The sequence below is a fragment of the Manihot esculenta genome, chromosome 5, assembly GCF_001659605.2.
Source record: "Manihot esculenta cultivar AM560-2 chromosome 5, M.esculenta_v8, whole genome shotgun sequence".
Taxonomy (NCBI): Eukaryota; Viridiplantae; Streptophyta; class Magnoliopsida; order Malpighiales; family Euphorbiaceae; genus Manihot; species Manihot esculenta.
In genome coordinates this window covers 24934245-24957319 of record NC_035165.2, presented here as the reverse complement: position 1 = coordinate 24957319, position 23075 = coordinate 24934245, and the positions used below count along the sequence as shown (strand labels likewise).

Sequence of the window (23075 nt, the reverse complement as noted above, 5' to 3'; positions counted from 1 at the left end):
ACCAGATTACAATCTAGGCGTTGGTCCCACTAATCAAAACCACAAGGTAGATTTCACTAAATCATGCTATAAGGTGAGTTCTGTCAGACCCTCCGGGTGTTAGTCCCACTAAAAGGTCACAAGGCCATCCGGGCATCGGTTGCGCATAATAAGATATCTTAGGTCAGGCCACAAAGCGAGTTCTGCCAGGCCATCTGAGTGTTAGTCCTATTAAAAAGCCAAAAAAAATTCAGACGTCGGTCCCGTATAACAAGATATCTCATGTCAAGCCATAAGATAAAATCCGCCAAGCCATTCGGGTGTCGGTCTCGCATAACAAGGTATCTCATTCCATGCCACAAGGCGAAAATCCATTAGGCCATCTGAGTGTTGATCCCACTAATCAAGGCAACTCATGTCAGGCCGTAAGGCAAGTTCCGCTAGGTCATCCGGGCGTCGGTCCCACTAATCAAGGCAACTCATGCTAGGCCATAAGGCAAGTTCCACCAGGCCATCTGGGTGTCAGTTCCGCATCACAAGGCATCTTATATCAGGCCACAAAGCGAATTTTGTCAAGTCACAATCCGGGCGTCAGTTCTATTAATCAAGGCAACTCATATCAGGCCATAAGGCAAGTTCTACCAGGCCATCCGGGTGTCAGTCCCGCATTACAAGAAGATTTTAAGGCTTTTAATGCTAGGGCACAAGGCAAGTATACGCCAAGCTGACTAACCGAGTGTTAGTCTCATTTCACAAAAAGATTCTAAGACTTTTAATGCCAGGCTCCAAGGCGAGTATACGCTAGATCAACCAACTGGGTGTTAGTCCCGTTTCACAATAAATTTCTAAGGTGGGTATGAGCCAGGCCACGTGACCGAACATTCATCTCGTTTCATAAAGAGTCTCCGAGGCATTTGTCACTGCTCTTACGAATACTCTCAAAAATTCAAAATTTTTAGTGAAGGAAGAAGACCCATTGTAGGTGGGTGAGACATTTTGATGATTGGCAAAGGCAGGACGGACTGCTAAGCGAATGAGTGAAGTCCGTAAGGAGGAAAAAAACTGGAAGCTCATCAGGGCTAGAAAATGCCGGAAGCTCGTCAGGGTTGGAAAATACCCGAAAACTCGTCAGGGCTAGAGAATTCCTAGAAATGCGCTAGGACTAGAAAAAGCCGGGAAGCTTATCATGGCTAGAGAATGCCCGGAAACACACCAGGGCTGGAAAATGTCCGAAGACTCATCAAGGCTGGAGAATACCTGGAAGCTCACCAAGGCTATAGAATGCCTGGAAGCTCGCTAGAGCTGGTTAGATTAAGAGAAACCCTGAAAACTTGCAAAGGCATTACCATATCACTCAAATCAATTTTAACCAGACGTTGGACAAGATCTTGGATTGGACTGATCGATAGGGCGAGTAAGAAGAAAGCAAGGGCAACACACGCTCAGCCCGAATAGAAGTCAGTTTAGTTCGATGGACTGAACTAAAGCCGCACGAATCTGCTTAGGACAGTTGGTATGATTTACACTTCAAGACTGCGGCACATTTCACAGTTATGTCACTAGGAGGGTATCTGGCATGCTAACGATCGGGTATCAGTCTTGATTAATAAAATTTTTAAGTCATTATCATAATCAGGTGTTAAGTTCGGTATATTATTTATAACTATAAGGCAATGGTTATTTATGGGCAGGAGCAGGCAAAATGATGCGAGTATGAAAGGTTGATCTAAAATAAGCCACGTGCCTCATATTATAAAGATAACTGTCACCTTCGAATCTAAAGAATCGAAGACCAACTAGAGAATTTTTTATATTACACAATAATCGTCCAAAAAAGGTCATGTGCTGGTACTCGAAGACAGAATCATGTGACAAGAGTCTGATTAGATGATGCTCAGTCTTACCGAAGGAAAAGAATGTCCGAACGCTTTAGGTCGGCTTCAATTCGACTCTTTGTCAAGACTAGCCCTCCTCTAAGATGTCGAGTTTTCATAGAGACAAAGATAAATAATTATTACACAACTACTGTCAAATTCTAAATAATTCTTTACATTCGCTTTATTTTTTCATATATTGACTTGAACGTCAGAGTGAATATTATAGACGTCCAACTACTCCACTTTCTCTTTCTTACAAATTTATCTGATTACAGTTCAACTCTATTTTCCAGTTACAAAACACAATTATTTAGTAAATGGAAACTAATTAGTGTGGCAAAGAATTGAGCAGACTTGTAACGAGCTGTCATGATTATACTACGATAGATAATGTTAATTATTTTAATAATTATTTTCTTTACCTTATAATTTATTTTTCTTTTTTCTTTTTAATTGTTTAAAATTATTATTTACTTTTTAAATTATAATATTTTATAAATTTAATGTATTTAAAAGATATATAATTAAAAAATAAATAAAAATTATATTGTTTAATATGTATAAAATATAAAATAGAGAAAATAATAATTATTATAATAATAACTATTCTCCTAATCTATAAAAATTAATATTTTAATCAAATTAAAATATTAAATATTATTTTTAAAATTTTTATCAAATAAAATTTCGGTCATAATAACGAATCGGATTAAATATATGCTGATCTACTTTTAAAACAAATGCTCACGTTTCTGCCTTAACTTTTCATTTTTCTTGTTTATGTATTAAAAAAAAAAACAGTGTTCTCTTTTTTTTGTCAAAGAAAGAAAAAGTTATCTTTTCTTTTTAGGAAAAAAAAAAATAAAGGAAGTTTTAACTACAATACCAAAGTCAAATGCACTCAACTCCAAAACATAAGAGGAAAAGGAAGGATACATGATAAATACATTATTTCTTTTCTTATATTTTAAAATTAAATATTAACTGTTTGAGTAAAATTTACTTATATATACTTTTAAAAAATTATTTCAACAACTTAATAGAAAACGCACGTATAATAAGTATATCCAAGTAAATTTAAGAAATTTTATATTCTATTCTCTTAATTCTTAATTTTTATTTAAAAAAATAAAAAAAAAATAAAAATTAAAATTAAAATAATTTAATTAAAATCAAGTTTAGTTAAATTTAATGTTGAATTAAATTAAAATTGTAAGATTTAATTTAAATTTAAACTAAACAAGTTGAAAGCCATATTTGATAAAAAAAAAGTAATTAAATGTAATTAATACTAAAGTTAAGATATTCTACAATTTAAATTCAATCCTCAAAATTATTAAGTTAAGATCCTTCATTCCAGGCTTAAATAATTAAAATGGGATGGGTTTGCAATTTGCGCCTCAGCCACCTAACCTCATCATAATTAATTAATACATAAATAAAAAGGTCTTAACACTTCCAAAAGCTACACCGTTTTATGAACTCAATTCAATTGAGGTTCGCCGCCGTGTTCTTCGGTTAAACATTTACTCTCTATTTCTACATAGGTAAATTTACTATACAATACTCATTAATTAATTATTAAATTATAAAAAATATATTAAAATATTAAAAAAAATTAAAATCCATTAATTAATATTTTCATTAATTTTAATAATTAATTATTTTATTATTTTATCTATAAATTTTTAAAAAATTTATTAATTGGTATTTTATTTTATAAAAAATCTATCAATTAATCAATTAATATTAAAGGTATTTTAAATTTTTATAATATTTAATAATTAAAATTAATAAATTAATTAATTAATAAATATTAAAAATATTTTAATATATTTTTTAAAATTAAAAGATGTAGTAAATTTTCATTTCAAATACGTAGAAAAGGAGGAGGACTACAAAGTTTACGAATCCTAAAGACCAACCTCAATCTCCCTCGTCTCAGGACACGTGTCACAATCCCGCTTTCTCCATGGATTTCACTCTTCCATTATAGGAAAAAAATCCATCTGTAAGCAACACAATAACACAATCCCCGCTCTTTACTTGATCTTTTCAATGGGCTTTCTCCGATTCCTACCAGGAGAACAACTCTTCTCTACAAATATGTAGATTTCTGAAAATCTCAGAGGAAGCTTACGTATAGAGAAAGAAGAATGGAAGAGAGAAGTAGCCCTCAGTACCAATCCAAGTACACGGAAGATGAGATGGAAGTCGCTGTTGTATTGCTTAATCTTCCCGGACTAATTGCTCAATCTGAGTATGGCCTTACACTTCCATTATCTTGGGGTGCTAAACAGCGGAGATCTTGCGATGAGCCCTCTTCTCAGAGCCGCGTTCGTTTACCTTCGCCACCGTCCGTTCCTTCTTTTCATGGTGGTGGTGGCACTGGTCTTCTGGGTCCTGTCTTTGACTCCGAGAAGGTTGAAGCTTCGAGTCCTGCCTCGCCTGCTTTATTCTGTCCCAGAGGAGCTAATGAGAAGCCTGAGCTCTTGAAAGGAAAAGCATCTGTTGAAAGGGTATTTTTTGCTTTCTTTTTTTTAATGTTCTTGGTGATTTGCTTAGTGGGTTTTAATCGCTGTAGGATTTTGATAACTTGGTTTTATCTGTAATTAATCAGGATTCTCTCTTGTTTCTGAGATTTTTCTTTTTCTTCAAAGAAATCTCCATTGCTTACCAATCTGTGGTCTGTGGATTATCTTGCAGACGAAAGAGAAGCGTCTGGAAATTATAAAGCAAAATTCTCGAAGTAATGAATTACTGACAGAGGTGAGGTTTATTTTTCTTGTTTCGACAATGGAGAACCATGTTTGTCCTTTTCGTAGATTTTACCCTTTAAAGCACTTGCATTTCTTTCTTCTAATGTAATTTCTATTTACTTTTTCTAACAAAAAAAAATCTTAATATTAATTTGTTAAAAAAAAAACTTAGAAACGAAAGGAGATAAAGCAGAAGAGGCATAATTATGACGAGCTGAAAGCAAGCAATTTGTCGCTGCAAGCAAAGAAACAAGAGGTATTATTTTTCCCCTAACTTTCTTTTAATTTTCTCTTGTAAATCAAATTTATTGACATTGAAAAAAAATTTACAGCTAAGTCTTGGCAATGCTAGAAGAGAAGTTCCACACTTGAAACTGAAAATCAGCAAAAACAGTTTGAATCCTAAGGTGAAGGCATCTACCGCAGTTGGACACGAAGATCATCATAATCAGCAACCATTGATCGTGGATAGGACTGGTGACAAAGCGGGAATAGATGAGAGTCATCCATTTGGCCAAACACACTCATTTTATTCATCAAGTAGCGGATTGGCGATGGGCACGAGCATGATCAACGGGGATGCGGGTCCAAGACGGATCCCTGATCTCAATGTAATTCCAGGAGAGTTTCATTCGGACTTTGCTGAACCAGTTGACGACGATAGGACTCTAGCCAAGGCGATGGCTGCTCAGGCGAGGATGAGAAGGATGATGGAAATTTGCAGGAAAAAGAATCCTTGTTCTAAAAGTAAACTACGTCTCTCAGATCGATGATATTTTTTAGGAATTTTTTTTATTAAAACCCTAAATTATAGGAGCTAATTAATTCTTCATTTAATAAGGAGATTTTGGACGATTTATTATCGTACATTTAATATGATAGAATTTAAGATATTGAAATTCTGTGTATTGTCTTTTTCTATATTTTAGCTTTTTAGTTTAAGTTACTGGTTTGAAATCTAACGTGTAGAAATAGATACGATGTTATGTCTTTGGTTTAGATCGAGGACTCTCCATGAGAAAATTAAATTTTTAAATATTTACTAATAGGTGATAAATCGAATTTTTAAGAATTATAATAATTAATTATATTTTCTTATTATATAAAAATAAATAAATATCAAAATTAAAATATAAATTTTTACGTAACTATCTTGAAAATGGTTTCTTTTTTCTGAAAACAGTTTTAATTTTTAATTCAGAATGCCAAACGAGCAAGCAGTTACTGAAAGGGTAATTTTTAGCTGCTGTCTTTTAATTTTATCGTATTTTTAATTTTAATTTTGATCATATTTTTTAATTTAAATATTCAATTTAATTTCATTCTTAAAGCTCTTTCAATTTTAATTTTGTTATTATAAAACTTATCGTTACTTATAGTGGGTCTCTAAATTAAAAAAATAAAAGATATTTTTTCTCTAATAATTTTTGTCTAAAATTTTTTTCTCTTCATTAATAATTTTAACACCAAAAAATTTTAAATTTTAAAATTTATGCTAAAATATTATTTATTAAGAGATATTTGCTCATTATGACCATTTTCAATTGCTGTCTAATTTCAATATCCTCTAATATATTTCAAATTTTGGAAATTTTAGCTAACATTTAATAAAGCATGTAAATAAAAAAATAAAAAAAATTAGAATATTAAATTAATTCATTTTTATTATTTATTACATTTTTTATTTTTATTTATTTTGAATATCAATATTAATAAATATATTTACCTAAATAAAAATATTTAATTATTTTTAACAATGTAGCTTATAATAATTATAATATTAAAATAATAATAATAATATTTAACAAAATAAAACTAATAATATTTATAGTGTTATTTAAAATTTATAAATTAGTACAATTAATTAGTTAATATTTGAATATATATTTATTATTTAATTTCATGAATAAATAAATAAGTAAAAATATTAAAAAACTTAATTATATTTAAAAGAATTAAAAAGATTATATTTAATAACCAAAAATAATAAAAAAATAATTTTATATATAATTTTTTAGCATAAATATATTATTATTAGTGAAAATATCTAAATCTAATAAAAGCTACATGTTTAAGTGTCTTTTCGTGGTTGATATGGGTCCTACGTTTCCGGTTTGTTGAGCTTAATTTTTATTATTCGGTTGCTTGTTTAATCCTTTAATTCAGTTGGGTTTGATTTTTATGTTTTTATAGATTTTTTTAATATTTAATATATTTTAATATATTTAAAATGAATATAATAAAAAAAATTATATTTTTTAATATATAAAAAAATTAAAAGTAGATAAAATGTTGAGATAAAAAAAAAGTATTTAATTGCAGGAAACCGAGACACGTATCATGTGAGAAAGGGAGGTGGAGGTGAAGGTGATGGTAGCCAGCCAAAAAGTTAATCCTGGCAAGCGTGACATATTTGTTACTACATTATTGATGTGTTGTTATTACAAAACATTCTCCTAATTTTGACATTGCTTGCCTCTACAGGCTCTTCTCAACAAACTCACATGTATTATGGCCATTGGTTAGTTTTCCATTCCTTAATTTGTCAGTTTGCCAATAAAGACGAATTTTAAGACAAATTTGTCTAATCATAAATCGGATTGGCTAATTTTACGCACCGAACACCCGCAACTCTGCCAGAAAATCCAATCCTCTCGAATTATAATTTGTTTTTTTTTAAAAATTAAGTTATTATTATTAATATGACTAAATATCCATAACTAAATTGATGCTAATCGATTAATTACTCACTTTTAATACTTATTATCTGACATGATATATTTAATATTTATTGCTTGGATTTGATATTTATTATTCAAATTCAGTATTTGACATTCGATTACTCATTTGAGTATACATTTTTAAGAATTCGATGGGTCATATCTAAATAAATAATTAATTAATTATTCATTATTAGCCAAGTCAATTTTCGGTTATTTTCTTATATTATACTATGAGAAATCTGGCATATTTCAGGTATGTCTCTCTATATTATAAGCTTTAAATATTTCTATATTTTTTATTTTTAAATCTCTTACTGATTTATTTTTAAATTTCTTACTAATCTTATGTGCCATTCACCTTTTTTTTTTTTTTCTTTAACTGTACATATTAACATTTGATTCCTAAACTACTAATTTATTTTATTATTTTAATTTAATTTTATTCCTTTATTGGAAATTAATTTGATATTATTTTAAATTAAAAAATTGAATTTATTTGTATTTTTTAAAACCTTTGATAAATTATATAATGTAGGTAATACATATTTATATGCAATTTATAATTATGTCTATATAATATCATAATTATATACTATATAAAATTTAAAATTATCTTTTCTGTTTTTTTTTTTTTATAAATATAATTAAATTAAATAATTTTCAATTATTAATTATAAGTGTGTTCATATAACATGTTTTAAAAAAAGTTTGTGTATATATAGTATTGTGATAAATTAAGCTATATAAGAATAAATTTAAGTATGGACTGATAATTGTACGTTAATAAATTTGAATTAATCGAAAGTAATTTTGCTTATGCGTGGTTCCTTTTTTTAAATGTAAAATTGACATTATTTAAGAGTGAATGCTTTCTTGTTTAATATTAACAGCCCTCCCCCAATGAAGACTTCATTCTTGGGGAAAAAGAATCAGATAATAACAAACTTTTTCAATCATTTTCTATGCTTCTATTCTGGACAAGAAAATGAGAAGTTTTGTTGTCTGAAACTCATTGTGATTTGCAATCAAATTCAATTCACACCGTATAGCTTCCAGCAAGTAATTTCCGAACACTTTTTAGCAAAGTGTTAACAGAAAACAACATAAGTCTCGGCACTTTCTAAGCAAGTACAATCAAACATAAAATCCCTTATTACATAACAAACCAACAATAACAAAACGATAACAAAATACCGACAGCCACATAGTACTTACTAGATACATGAACAAGTGAGGGTGACTCGTCAAACCTCAATCCAATTCTGAAGAAAATAGCCATTCCTTACAATACACTTAGCCCTCATAATTCTCTTCAACGCCCTCGTCCTCATACTCAACATCATCCTCGGCAGTCGCATCCTGGTACTGCTGGTACTCTGCCACCAAATCGTTCATGTTGCTTTCTGCTTCAGTGAACTCCATCTCGTCCATCCCTTCTCCAGTGTACCAATGCAAGAAGGCCTTGCGACGGAACATGGCTGTGAACTGCTCACTCACCCTCCTGAACATCTCCTGGATTGATGTGGAGTTCCCAACAAATGTCGATGCCATCCTCAATCCCTTGGGTGGTATATCACAAACACTGGACTTCACATTGTTCGGAATCCACTCCACAAAATATGATGAATTTTTATTTTGGACATTAATCATTTGTTCATCCACCTCTTTGGTGCTCATCCTTCCCCTAAACATGGCTGAGGCAGTCAAGTAGCGGCCATGGCGGGGGTCAGCAGCACACATCATGTTCTTGGCATCCCACATTTGCTGAGTAAGCTCGGGGACAGTGAGGGAGATGTACTGCTGGGACCCTCGAGAAGTGAGTGGTGCAAATCCTACCATAAAGAAGTGGAGTCGTGGAAAAGGAATCAGGTTGACAGCCAACTTCCTCAGGTCTGAATTGAGTTGTCCTGGAAACCTCAGACAGCATGTTACACCACTCATTGTTGCAGAGATCAAGTGGTTCAGGTCACCAACTGCATAATTAAAGTACACAGAAACCAAGTTTTAATATCCATGTGTTTCAACTTATGATACTCAAATCCAAAAAAGATAATTTTCAACTCACAGCTTGGAGTGCTCAGCTTTAGAGTCCGGAAGCAGATGTCATAAAGCGCTTCATTGTCAAGTACCATGCACTCATCAGCATTCTCCACCAACTGATGCACAGAAAGTGTTGCATTGTATGGCTCCACCACTGTGTCTGATACCTTTGGTGAAGGGAAAACAGAGAACGTGAGCATCATTCTGTCTGGGTATTCCTCCCTGATCTTTGAAATGAGCAGAGTTCCCATTCCTGAACCTGTGCCCCCTCCAAGTGAGTGGCATACCTGAAAGCCTGATAAAAAAATATTGCAAGGTTAAGAGCTTTCATCTACCAGTTGAGAATTAAAGGGAAAATTAGCAAGACAATTTTTAAGATTCCAGGAAAAATCAAATTCAAGGAATGGTTGTTCTCTTCCATGAAGTCCCTCCGAACAAAATAAGTTCATAAACACAAGCAAGAACATTCATTATATGTCAAGGCAATCTCAAAAAGTTACCCGCTAAATATAAATTGACAAGGTCACACTTCCAGAAAAATCCTAAAGAACTATAATCATGGAGGACCACCTATAAATAGTCTTCTCTAGATCTAGAGACTACAATCTGGATTAGCTTTCATTTGCTAGGCTCAAGCATCAGTTAAAGCTATACAGCTCCAACCACTAACTGCTTGGTTTTTGCCTCGTTGCGACTATTAAATTTAACTGTCCTGTTGATGCTTTCTGCGATTCTGGTGACAATTGAACAATGTTTATTCCAGTAATATTGATAAATCAAGCATTTAATATCAAAGATCTAGAAAAATGTTATGGTAATAGTTGCTGTAGTTCAGCGCGCACAACATAAGAGCGACAGTCATAATCGAGCTTTTCTTCACATTTCAAGCCACTATTCCATTCGTGACTGAATATTGGACTGAAAAGAGATGCGGTCAACTCCTTTTTTTTTCGTGTGTTTAATCCCCATATCAATGTCACTCTCAGGTAACTATGAGTAGATCCAGCTAAATCGGAACCGGTTCCATCAGATCTAGAACTTGAATCATCGATGGTTCACGAGCTCAAGCTGAATTGAAATAGTCTTTTTGATTTGAATGGCAAATCCTGATTCTCTCCTCTCTTGAATGGTGAACCAAAGTCCATTTTTCGACTCAATTAGATCCGAATTGGTAAAACAAAAAATCAGCAATTGAATTATCTTAATTCAATCAAACAGAATTTGTCCTCAAATCAAAACTAGAATCAGAATTGAATAGTGAATATCGGCCTAAAGGTACAGTGTGATTTGGGATCCCCACTGCAGAAACAGAAACTAGGCCGTGGCCGGCAAAAATTATGACATCATGATTTTAGTATATTCTATTCTGCTCAAACTCTTAATGGCATTGATAGTGCAGCTTTTTTGAGGTGCGAACCAATGTTACTGACACGTCGATGCAATTATAATGTTCGGCCTAGCCCATCACATTATATCTGCTTATCTTATCATACAAACGTATAAGAAAAGGCAGAGCAATAATTTGATGTCCTGACAGACAGAAAGTGGCCTACTTATACTGCTCACCCTCCCTTCATTATCGCATTGCAACATCAAAAGAATAATTAATTAATTGAACAGCGAAACAAAGTGATGGGAAGAATGGCCCATAGTAAATTAAAAAATTTTTAAAAAAAAGTGATGGGAAGAATGGCCCATAGTAAATTAAAAAATTAAAAAAAAAATGCATGATAAAGACAAAACTATACATTCATGTTTGAGCGCCATGACTATAGAAGAAAAAAGGATAAAAGACTACCAATCAAAGTTTTAGTTGTTAGCGGTAGCTTTCGGGATTACACAATGCAGTAAAAAAATGGTTCTGAAACATAGGCATGTGAAAATGACGCCACAACTTCAATAATGGAAAAGTAGCTAAAATAGGAGCAGCATCACCCTCGGAACAGTACACTTCGACAATTGCGATGACAAGAAAAATAAAAACAGAACATCAACGATTACCTGGCAATAATTACTCCGGAAAATTCAGATCTCATATCGTTCAAATTCATAAAGTATATCAATAAGAAATTTAGAATGGGAAAAAAAAAGGTTATTACCTTGCAAGCAATCACAATTCTCAGCCTCTTTGCGAACAACATCAAGAACAGAATCGATCAACTCAGCTCCTTCTGTGTAATGACCTTTGGCCCAATTATTTCCAGCACCAGATTGCCCAAAAACAAAGTTATCAGGCCTGAAGATCTGTCCATAAGGACCGGATCTAATACTGTCCATGGTGCCCGGTTCAAGATCCATTAGAACGGCCCTAGGAACATACCTTCCACCGGATGCCTCATTGTAATACACATTGATCCTCTCAATTTGAAGATCAGAAGAGCCATCACCTGTGTACCTTCCGGTAGGATCGACTCCATGTTCATCGCAGATGACCTCCCAGAATTTAGAGCCAATCTGGTTGCCGCATTGGCCTCCCTGAACGTGCAAGATCTCTCTCATTTAGGAGTTTAGATTTGAAGGATAGGGAAGAAAGAGATGAGTTGTGAAGGAGAAAGAGTATTAGGCTGAGGGTGTTATAAATAGAAGGAAGAATATATCGAAGTGTGCCGTTTCATGTGTTAGACAGCGAGCCAGGCCAGAGAAACGGACACCAACTGCCTGGCCCTGGGGGTGTGCTCACGATATTTAGTAGTGGGACCAGCGAGGCCAGGCTGGCGTGTGGCTGTGGATATGGGATGGGATGGGATCTTTTTCGCATCTACTGATTCACTGTGCTTGGGTATGTCGGTGTTATATTCATCTCGATTGGAAGGGAAATTACTATTTAATTAATTTTATAGTAAAAAGAAATTCATAAATTATTATTTTGATTTTAAAAATATATTAAAATATATTTAAATTTTTTAAAAATTTATTAGTTAATTTTTATATTAATTTTAATTATTAAATATTATGAAAATTTTAAAATAATTTCAATGCGAATAAATAAGTTAGGAGATAATTTTATAAAATTAAAATATTAATTAATAAATTTTTTATATATAAATTTTAATGTATTTTTTAAATTTAAGAGTTTAATTAATATTTTTTTTTTTATGTTATAGGAACTAGAAGGTAAATTTTCCGAGAGGGAATTGGATGCGAGAGGAGCGGTTGAGTTTTTATCTTGCGGTTTCCAAAATTATACTTGCCTCGAGTAGACATACTCATCTGTAACTGTCAATGCCTATAAATATCCGAGATATTCGTAATAAAAAGTAGGGACAACATAATATTTGTTTTTTTTTTTAATCAAGATGAGTTAATATTATTAAGATTTATTAGAAAATTTTTTTTAATATTTATGATAATTTATAGTTCAAATGAAATATTTTTAATTTATTACAATTATAATTAAAAAATTTAAATTAAATTTAGAAAAATTAATGTTTAATTATAATATAGTCTTTAAAATTTTATTTGACTAATAATATAATTTTTAAATATATATTTTTATCACGTTAATGTCATTTTTTATTAATTTTATTATTTACTCTTTATTTTCACTTTTATATAATATCATAAATTATTAATAAAATTTGAATTATAAAAAAAATTTACAATTTAAAACATATAATATTGTATTTTATTTACAATATTATTAATAAAAATAAAATTTTCAAATATAAATAATATATACTATTTATAATATTGAATATAAATATTTCATAAAATATTTTAATATATATTATTTATATATAATATTTTATAATATATGAATTTATTATAATAAATATTTATAATATATTTAATATGACATATAGTAAATATAAAATATATTTAATTTTAATATAAAATTTAAATTAAAAAAATTATACATATTATTAATAATACAAAACTTAAAAAAAATTATATTATAATTTATCATTAATTTTTTTGAATTTAATTTAGTTCTATTAACTATAATAATAACAAATTAAAATATAATTATAATAAATTAAAAGGTTTTAATTTTACAATTTAAGATTTAAAGTATTGTATATAAATCCATTTCAAAAAAAAAGTATTGTATATAAATATTAATTATCATAAATATTTAAATTTTTTCTTTAATATTTTATTGCTAATAATAAATATAATATTTTTTTAATTTTATATTAAAATATAAAAATTACTCCAATTTTAAAAGGATAGATTTGACAGTTGTTTGCCTGATAAAAATATAGTTATTATTTTAAAAAAATACATTTTAATTTTTTAAAAAATAAATAGAAAATTTATTTTAATTATATATATATATAATTTTCAAAAGAAAATTTGTCTTTTACGTAAAATTCATATATTAAAGAAACTAAGTAGAAAAGATAGTGTTTTTTGTTTAAAAGAAAAAACAGTTTTTAATACATAAGAAAAAAAATTATTTTATGGAAACCATTATTATTCATTGATCTTTTTTCTTTTATGGAAATATACTTATTTTCCTTCTTCCGCTCGTCCTATATCACTTTCCTTTAAAAAAAAAATTATTAATAAACATATTAATATATTATTCTTTTTTTTTAAGCTTTAATATATTATTCTTTATATCTCATAATATAATTTTTTATTAATTTTTTAATTATATCTATTTTAAAAATATTAAATTTTATTAAATATTAAAAAATATTTTGAATACTAATTTATAAAAGAAAGATTTATTATTTAATTTTTTAATATTATCATTATTTATAAGTAAATTTCAATATTTTTAAAAATCTGTTAATTTTTTTTTGCATCAAAGAAATAATTTTTTTATTTTTTTATAAAAAATTAAAAAAAAAAAATTTTAAAACTAATTTTATTCTCTACATCTTTTTTTTCTTGCTCAGAGATTCCCTCAATACTTGAATCTCAAATTTTAGAGCATGCTTTATTTTTTTAGGACAACAAAGAAAAAGAAGAATAAGACAGCTTCTGAATATTGGAAAGGATAGAAACTATCTAATCTCTTCCGAATATGTGGATAGTTGAGAAATATGTCAAAAAATAAGAAAACTGGGATTCTAGTGTTCGACTAAACCCAGATCAGAAATAGACAGAATAGTAAAATTACATGTTTCCAGGCCAAATTGCTAGGGCTAGGCAATCTTATGACAAAGAACATATGACAAAGAGCAGGCAATCTTATGCAAAAGCAACAATTCTTCATTTCTACCTCAGCAATATCTTCTAAAGAACATTCCTTTATAACATTTACCTCCAATTTTCACATACTGCTAAAAATGGGGTATGTTCAAATCACTGCAATAACATGAACTCCAATAAATGTACAAGAAGTTGACAAAGACTAAAAAAACAAATGTACATTAGACAAATCTACATGAATCTTCATTGACAGAAATAAAATATAAAAATATTTTAGTAGATTTTTAAAAATATAGAAATTAATTTGTAAATAATGATAATATTTAAAAATTAAATAATAAATATTTTTATAAAAATAAAATTAATAAAAAATTATTTTAAAAATAAAATAAAATTATAATAATTAATTTATATGTTATTATAGTATGAAATGAAAAATAAATAATAATTTTAAGATAATAAAAAGAATGTACAAAAATCCGCTAAAAATATATAAACTCACCCGAATTTTTATATCCCACTCCTTAATACCCCACTAAGAAAAATAAGTTGATAACATGAATTATTTAATTTTTAATAAAGCAGCATGAGTATATAATATATTAGAAAAAGATAAACTAAATTTATTGCTTTTCTTATATTTACTTAGTCGATATATATGAAAATAGAAGAAAATTTATTTTGCGAGGATGAGAATATATTAATTTATCAGTTTATATATATTATCCTTCATGATGTACTATTATACTATATAATTATTACATCTAACTATTTTGAAAAATATTCACATTTGTTATGCAAAGGGAGATAAGTATTTTAATCTCCCAATTTTTTTTCCCTTCTATTGTGCGTCCAATAATAAAAAAATGTTTCATATATTCATGAAATTCAATAATTTTTTTAAAAAAATTATATATTTCAATAACATAATAATATCTTTCAATGCTACTACCCGAGTATAAGAATGGTAACGAATAGAGTCATCCACAAATTAATATATTCTTAAATTTGATTAAATTTATGCAATGAACATATTTTGAATCTGATTTTTTTACGAATACCCAAATCTAAAAAATATATAATTTTTATCATTTAAATTTAATTATTCAACAAAAAATTTAATTAAAATATAAATATTATAAAATAATATATTTTACTAATTATTTACATAAATAAATTTAAATAACAATTAATACAATAAATTGTTTTTTCCCATTTCAAAAAAAAAAAAAATTGTTTTAAAAATACCCAACTCGCTCACGTGATGCATGCGTCCCCAAGTCTCACTGTCTCGGTGTTAATTGCAGCCTAATTATCCGGGTTTGGAAAAAGGACAATGAATGGATGTGCTCCGTTCGATCAAAGGACAACTACAACTGAAAGTGACCGTAAAACCAAATGGCTAATGCCCACTTCTTGAAGGAATAAAAAAAAAAATATCTACTACAATTATGATATTTTAACTAGAAGGGTTCCTGTGGATAATTTACGGTCCATCTCATCAATGGGCCCAATTGCAGTTCTTTGTTCAGGCATTGCCAATTTACTTCAAGCAACAAGGCAATAAGAAAGAATCGCACCGTCCGTGCAAATGTTCCATATATAAAACCCAGCCGACTCTCCCCCAATGCTGGGTACTCTCCCCCAAGAGATTTCCGCTTCTTAGTAGTGTCAGTCCACCATGAATTCAAAACACATACAAATAAATTTCATAATAAATCTCATCTAATTTTTTTCATAAACGAATCCGCTTGTATGTGTTATTTATCTTGAGTTAACAATGAATTGGGTCCAAATAAAATTTTTCTATTGTCTTTCATATCTTTACAGTGATACCATGTGACAAACCGATAAAGGGTAAACATGTATGCAACCAATAGTGTAAACATGTATGTGGATACAATTATTTTCAAAAAGAACAAAAAATTTATTTGTTACCAACTTCTCAAACCAGCATACAAATGTTTAAATTCATGATTAGCTTGTCATTCTATATAATCTTATCCCAAGTGAAATACCATGTAACAAAAAGGTCACCGCAACTTTGAAACATCAAGTTGCACAGTACACTAGTGACTGCACATTGGACCTTTTCTCAATCCGATAATGCCACAAACTCGATTGAGGACAATTTTTATTTAGACTCAGTCCACCGTGATCCAAAACACAAACATATAAGTCTCTATATAGAAATTAAATGAGATCCACATTTTTACTTGTATCTTTAATCATAGTGCTGGATCTGGGAAAGTTTTTTTTCGATCGGTTGAATCCTATTTTGACAGTTCACATGATTTATGATTTTGATAACCTTAGTGATCACCATGCATTAGACCCCTTAAAGTGTAAATGAAACTTAATTGGTAATGCATTTTTGGATGATTAGTAAGGTTATCAGGCATTAAACTATTACAATACAAGGTTACTGCAGCAATCCATAATGATATTAGAGTACATACAAAAAGCTCAGATGAGGCAACTTGAATGTACGATGCAATTGCAGTCTCGCAGAATATTCATCTTAGTGTTGAAGTTGAGATTCGTTGCACTGCCTTTTGAAGTTTACCGACTCATCCACCAAAAAGTCGCTGATAAAATTGATTCATATGAAACAAAGGCAAAAGGAAGTGATAAAGAACCACAACTTCCGAGCATTAAAAAAAATGTAAAACAAAAGAAAATTACTCACAAGACACGCTCTGCCATTTGAGATACTTCCCATCTTGGACTCCATGGATAATCATTCAGAAGAGGTGACTTGGCTGGTGCACCATGAGAATTGAAATGCTATAAAACAAGTAAATTATAAACAAAAAGGAAAAAAAATTAGTAAAAGGGTTTCTATGCAAACTCTTTGCTGAGTCTATGTCATAAAAGTATAATGCAGACGATTAGTATAAAACATTAGATTTTCAAGGTTAATTGCCATGATAGTAGACAAGATTGTCAGCTGATTAATCACCACCAACATTCTTAATATAAAATTCAACCAGCAAGGAGAAGAATACAAAGATATCTTATAGACATGCTTTGCAAAACGATAGATTTTTTGATAATCAAGTGCTTCATCAACATAAGCATGAAGTATAGGACAACAAATAATACACAAAAGAATATGGTCCAATTTGATCCACTCAAAATTTCTAATAACAAGAAACAATATGGACATTCTTCATCAGTGGCATGCATGACTAACAAAAGCACTATCCAATTTTATACTGGAAGTACATAATATCAGCACCTGAGTACTTTGAAGCATCAGAGATGGCTGCTGTTTTGGAAACTGAGTAGAGAGGAAAAAATGCACCTGCAGTTTTAGGATTCAAAATTTTCACCATGCAAGGAAAGAAAAGTAGATTTAATAACATGATCAATAGCAATGAAAGACGTGAAGTGAGCCAGCCCCCTTTTTCTCTTTTACCTATACTCTTCTTTTGGAAAATCTCCTATTAATTAGTCATGTTTAAAACAATCTAAAGCTTTCCATTACCCATATTCGAAGACCACAACTAACAATCACTGCACGGATTTCCAAATAAAAATTAATGAAGTGCACAAATAATTAGATGCAATGAATATCATATGGTACCAGGAGAGTAAATGGTCCAGAGGCAGAAAGAAATGTAGCTTTTCTGCAAAAGACCTGGCAATAAAAAGCAATAATGAATAGAAGCCAGCCTTGATGGCTTGAATGATAGATTTTGTAAAAAAGGAGCCAGGCAGGCATACTGGATCAGCTTCTAGTGGCCTTCCAAACAGCGGGGCTAAAGCCTCAATAAAGCGCCTCCTGACATCAATTAAGGAAACTGCCTCTGAGACCTAGGGGAAAAAAAAAAGAAAGAAAAAACCTCGATTGTTGTATCAATCTTAAACTACAATATACCAAATAAAAGGCATCACCATATAAAAGAAATGAACAAACCTGTCTCTGAAGCAGTTGTTCTAGATGGGGTAGATATTCAGCCAAGCACCTTGTCAGATGAGTATGCACAAAAGATGTGATTTTATCAGTAGAAGCCATGGAAGCAGAGACAAAGGTATTATATCATGATACCCAAACTTTAAATAATGTGTAGCATACATTCCATCCAACCATGGAGGAAGTTTGACATCATCAATGGAAAATAGAGCTTTCAACTCAGCAGTGGACATCAACTTCAGACGCGGTGCTGAAGGCGCAGATACATACTTTCTACCAACAGGATACACAACCTGCAACCCCTCACAAAATCCACAAAGAACAATAGAAGATAGAAAGTTTAAGAAACTGAAACAAAAAGGAAAGGAGCAGAGAGAAGTAGTAGAAAATGGAAACTGTAAAGTAAAGGCAAGAGAAGGCCGTGCAACCTGTAAGTATATCCTTTGTGGATGCCTCCAGGGACATGCAAGTACCATTTTATTTATATTCATGTCCATTAAGGGCACTGCAAATTTTACCTCCTCTGCCTACACTAAAATTCAAAAGCATAAGAACCCAAAACATAGTTAAATCCAACCTAAGTAGCCAGAAACAATATTCGGTTGCTAGTAAACACAAGAAAAATACAAAATGAAGTTGTTTATTTAAAGAGTACCTTTTCAACACCTGAACTCATATGCATTTCAATCCCCTGCAGCATAATAATTGGAAGTTCAGCAAGACAAAGACAATAATATATTCATTCCATGTGTTGTTGGAATTATATGCCACATATGCAAATGAAACAGTAAAACTAGTGAAGCTCAGTAGAAAGGTCAACTTAACTTAATGAAACTCGGTGCAACATAGTGAAACAATACATTATAACAGAACTAGCCTTGTTCCCCAACTAAACTGTCAGCTGTTTAACCCCCCCCTGTCCTTTCTCCCCTCTTTTCCTTTTAATAAATGAGACCAAATAACAAAATTGGGGTGAAGGAAGCAAAATATATTACATCATGAAGAACCTAATAATCAAACAAAAATAAAATAAAATAAAAAGAGTGGTATACTGAAAACTAATTATTATAAAAGCCACAACAAGAATGAATTCACAATTATGATATTTGACTACTTGATAAATAAAGGAGTAGTTTCAAACTCTGAGAATCACATTCATAAAAAGTGTGCACAAGCATATTTATCTAGCAAAATAATTAAACAAGCATTCACTAATTAAAAAAGAAAAAATGATGAATATCCCCTTCTTGAAAAGAAAGGGTCAGCATTAAGCAAAAAGATTACCTCCCTAGATAAAATAGTGCTAATTTCAAACTTCAATCGATCATCATCAACTTCTCCAACACGTTTCTTTTGGTAAGACATGTATTTATCCCTAGAGGGGAAAAAAAATCATATTTACCAGTAACAGCCATATATTTTGAACAGTATTTTCTTGAAAGAGATAAAAATCAATCCCATACCTCAGTTCCTCAATAAGAGCCAATAGCCGTGCAGGATCTTTGTTGTTCCAATCTGTCAAACTATTCTTGACTAACCTCAAATCTCCTCCCTCGCCACCCAGATCATGAAATGGGTGAAAATTTTCGTCTTCAGGTCCAAAAATAACATCCGGGGCAGCTAGTGGAAATTCTACATTGTATATAATATCCCCTGCAATAAAGAAAAAAAACCACAAAAACATTAGTAATATGGACATAAATTGCCCAAATCAATAGAAGAAACGTATAAAATCTTATCAAAAAGTGGCACTAACATCTAAGATAGTCCAGGCAGTAGGGGATAAGCAACGTGAACCGATCAAGACTTCCGGGGAAATACTTGCTACCTGACCACACCTGCTCAACCTGAAAAGCAATTTAAACCATAGGAACTCTCAATTTGAGAACGAAACCTTAGTTTCAAAGGCAGCTGAAATGTAAACACCATCCAATTTCAATTAAACGCATTTGAGAACATTAACCAGACAATCTGAAATTAAAGAGTAAAGTAACTCAGTTCTGCAAACAGAGAAATCTAGAAGTCGATCTTACGATTCAATTTCAGCTAAATTTTCAAGAGATATAAAATGGAGAAATTAGGAAGAAGAGAGTTACCTTGATGAGCTGAGGATAGTGGGCGAGGAGGTACTGAAGCTGAGCGGAGATGAAAGGAGGAAATCCGTCAAACGACATTTTATGGCAGAGAAATTTTGTGTGGCGTCCCGACGGGAAATTTATGCTAGTGGCGTCGACGGGACAAGGAATCTGAGATCTGCAATCTGCGTAGCTAACAGAAGTTCATTTTGAAGGGTTGCTGGGAAGAGATTCAAGAAAGCTTGTGTAAATTCCTCTTTGAATGAGAGTATCCGGCAGCTATTATCTCCAGTCTCGACCGCGGCAGCTAAAAGAAACCATTTAATTTTATGAAAAAAAAATTGCGATTTAATGAAACTAAATATTTAATTAATTTATTTTAAATAAATTAATTAATGTATATTTTTTAATTATTAAATATTTCTATAAATTATACACACCAAGTAATTATGATTTAAAAATTGTATGAGCTAACTAAATATATTTTAATATTATATGCTTAATTAAAACCAATGATATTTTAATTATTTCAAACATTACTACAAGTTTAAGGTTTAAGTGGCATCTCTTTGACTCTAGGCGGTAGGAACTGAGACGATTGCATAATTTGCCTCTTCTCTTTTAGTGCTCTTTGGTCTTGTTGTTTCCTTTGGTGCATATATTGGTTCTCGTCTTTTCTCTTTAGTACAAATCCTGTTCTTTAGACCTATTAGTTTGTCATTCGAAGATCTGTTTTTTTTCTTTTTTGGAGTCGAAGATCTGTTCAAATCACTAAGGGATATTGTTTCAGGCAGTTGTTTCCTAAAAGGGGCAACACTATAGCTGTTGTTTTCTTTTTGTGTTTAAAATTTAATATCAGGTCTGTTTACTTTTGAGTTTTTAAAGTTTGAACGGTTGAGTTATTAATTTAACCTTCGTTTTTTTAATTTAAAATTAAATTAAATTAAATAAGTTAAAAATTAAAATTTTAATATTTATAAAATTAAATCGAATTAATTTTAATTAAAAATTAAATTAAATTAATTTAATTTGATTCAATTTAAAATTAAATCGAATTAAATAAGTTAAAAATTAAAATTTTAATATTTATAAAAATTAAATTGAATTAATTTTGATTAAAAATTAAATTAAATTAATTTAATTCAATTTGATTCAATTCGATTTAATCTGTTTAAATTTTTAATATTTTTTTTATACTTAATATTTTAAAATTTAATTAAAATATTTTAATTTTAATGTGATTTAATTTCTTTATATTATTAAAAATAATATATTATTATAATTTTTTTCTAATAAAATTAAATTAAATTAAAATAATTAAAATTTTTAAAGTTTAAATTTAAATCGAATTAAAATAAAAAAAAATTAAACTAAAATTTTAAATTAATTCAATTCGATTAATTTTTTATTTAAATCAAATTCGGATCGTTACAACCCTTACATTGTACTGGGCTGGGCTCTCCTGTGTATCGGGCTTGTTTTAACGAATGACTTCCTATCTTCCAAAAAAAACATTATTTCATCTGGTTACAAAGTTGATTAATTTTATAAAATAAATTGGGTATTATGTATAAAAACACATAAATGTTAGTTATTTGAAATAAATTCATAAATTTACAAATACTTTTAATTATTTATTTATTTTAAAATTATTATTTTACATTATTTTTATTTAATTAATATTTTTCTAATTTTCAGATTTCAAGAATTTTTTTCTCTTAATAAAAAGGAATTAATTTACTTATTATAATCTAATTTACTTACTAAAAAGTTATTTTTATAAAATAACAAATTTGAATTTGGTTGAAGTTGAAATTTTGATTTAAATACTTTAGTTCAAGCAACAAAAGTATTTTGACTTCAATTTTTAATTTAAGAAATTTGATACATTCAAAGTAAATAAAATTAGTTTGAATGGTTTAGTCTTAATTAATTATCATTGAATTTTAAATGAAAGTTAAAATAACAAATATAAATTAAATAAGCTTGAAACTTTATTTAAAAAAGTTAGAAATAGAAAAATAATTTGAAATTTAAATCAATAAATTAAATTAAATTAAATTATTCAGTTAAAGTTTTTTTTTTCAAAATTTGATTTGATTGATTATAAATTTTAATTTATTTGATTTTTAGTTTGATTTTATTTTATACATAATTAAATTGAATGAATTTGAAAATTATGAAAATAAAACTAAACTAAACTCAAAGAGTAAACCTCCGGGCACCCTAACAGGGACATAATCGTCAATACAAATAGACAAAAACCCTAGCTGCTAAACTCAAAAGCGCTATAAAACCGTCACTCTTGTGGAGAGTTGTTGAACAAGAGCTGAGCTACTGGATCCGATTAGCGACTGTGTAGGTATTGTCGTGGAAGTTTCTCTATTCCAGTCGCTGATTTTCTATCCACCTTTTTTCTTTTAGGTTTTTGTAAGTGTAATTTTATTGAAAGCATTGGTTTTGAAGATTTCTTTTGGGGATTATAGAATCAAGTGATGAAATTGGATTAAAATTTCTCACGACGGTCGTCTGAGACACTTAAAGTGTCGTCGATGATACAATGATCCAATATTCTGATGGTTTAATATTCTTCATCTTCT

The 23075-nt window shown here is 29.8% G+C and overlaps 2 protein-coding genes and 1 non-coding gene across 4 annotated transcripts; 1 reads left to right on the top strand and 2 right to left on the bottom strand.

Annotated features, from left to right (window-relative positions):
• Window positions 1–8336: 8336 nt before the first annotated feature.
• On the bottom strand, window positions 8337–11957 carry LOC110615507 (tubulin beta chain). Its single transcript, XM_021757382.2, has 3 exons — window positions 11478–11957; window positions 9404–9673; window positions 8337–9311 (listed from the first exon to the last, which is right to left on the bottom strand). The coding sequence occupies exons 1-3, from the start codon at window positions 11875–11877 to the stop codon at window positions 8632–8634; spliced, it is 1350 nt and encodes a 449-aa protein (XP_021613074.1). The 5' UTR covers window positions 11878–11957; the 3' UTR covers window positions 8337–8631.
• Window positions 11958–16825: 4868 nt separating this feature from the next.
• Window positions 16826–20787, bottom strand: LOC110616185 (BRISC and BRCA1-A complex member 2). 2 transcript variants are annotated; one of them, XM_021758533.2, is made up of 13 exons: window positions 20497–20787; window positions 20157–20247; window positions 19864–20053; window positions 19685–19775; window positions 19056–19091; window positions 18829–18927; window positions 18563–18693; window positions 18404–18452; window positions 18211–18300; window positions 18071–18124; window positions 17723–17788; window positions 17171–17268; window positions 16826–17069 (listed from the first exon to the last, which is right to left on the bottom strand). In XM_021758533.2, exons 1-13 carry the CDS (start codon window positions 20572–20574, stop codon window positions 17003–17005), a joined length of 1140 nt encoding a protein of 379 aa, XP_021614225.1. In that variant the 5' UTR covers window positions 20575–20787; the 3' UTR covers window positions 16826–17002. The 2 variants fall into 2 exon arrangements, with proteins under 2 accessions (XP_021614225.1, XP_043813052.1); XM_043957117.1 differs by lacking the exon at window positions 17723–17788.
• Window positions 20788–22960: 2173 nt separating this feature from the next.
• On the top strand, window positions 22961–23057 carry LOC122723761. The gene has a single exon (XR_006350901.1). It is a non-coding gene; the product is annotated as a small nucleolar RNA Z161/Z228 (small nucleolar RNA).
• The last annotated feature ends 18 nt before the right edge of the window (window positions 23058–23075 follow it).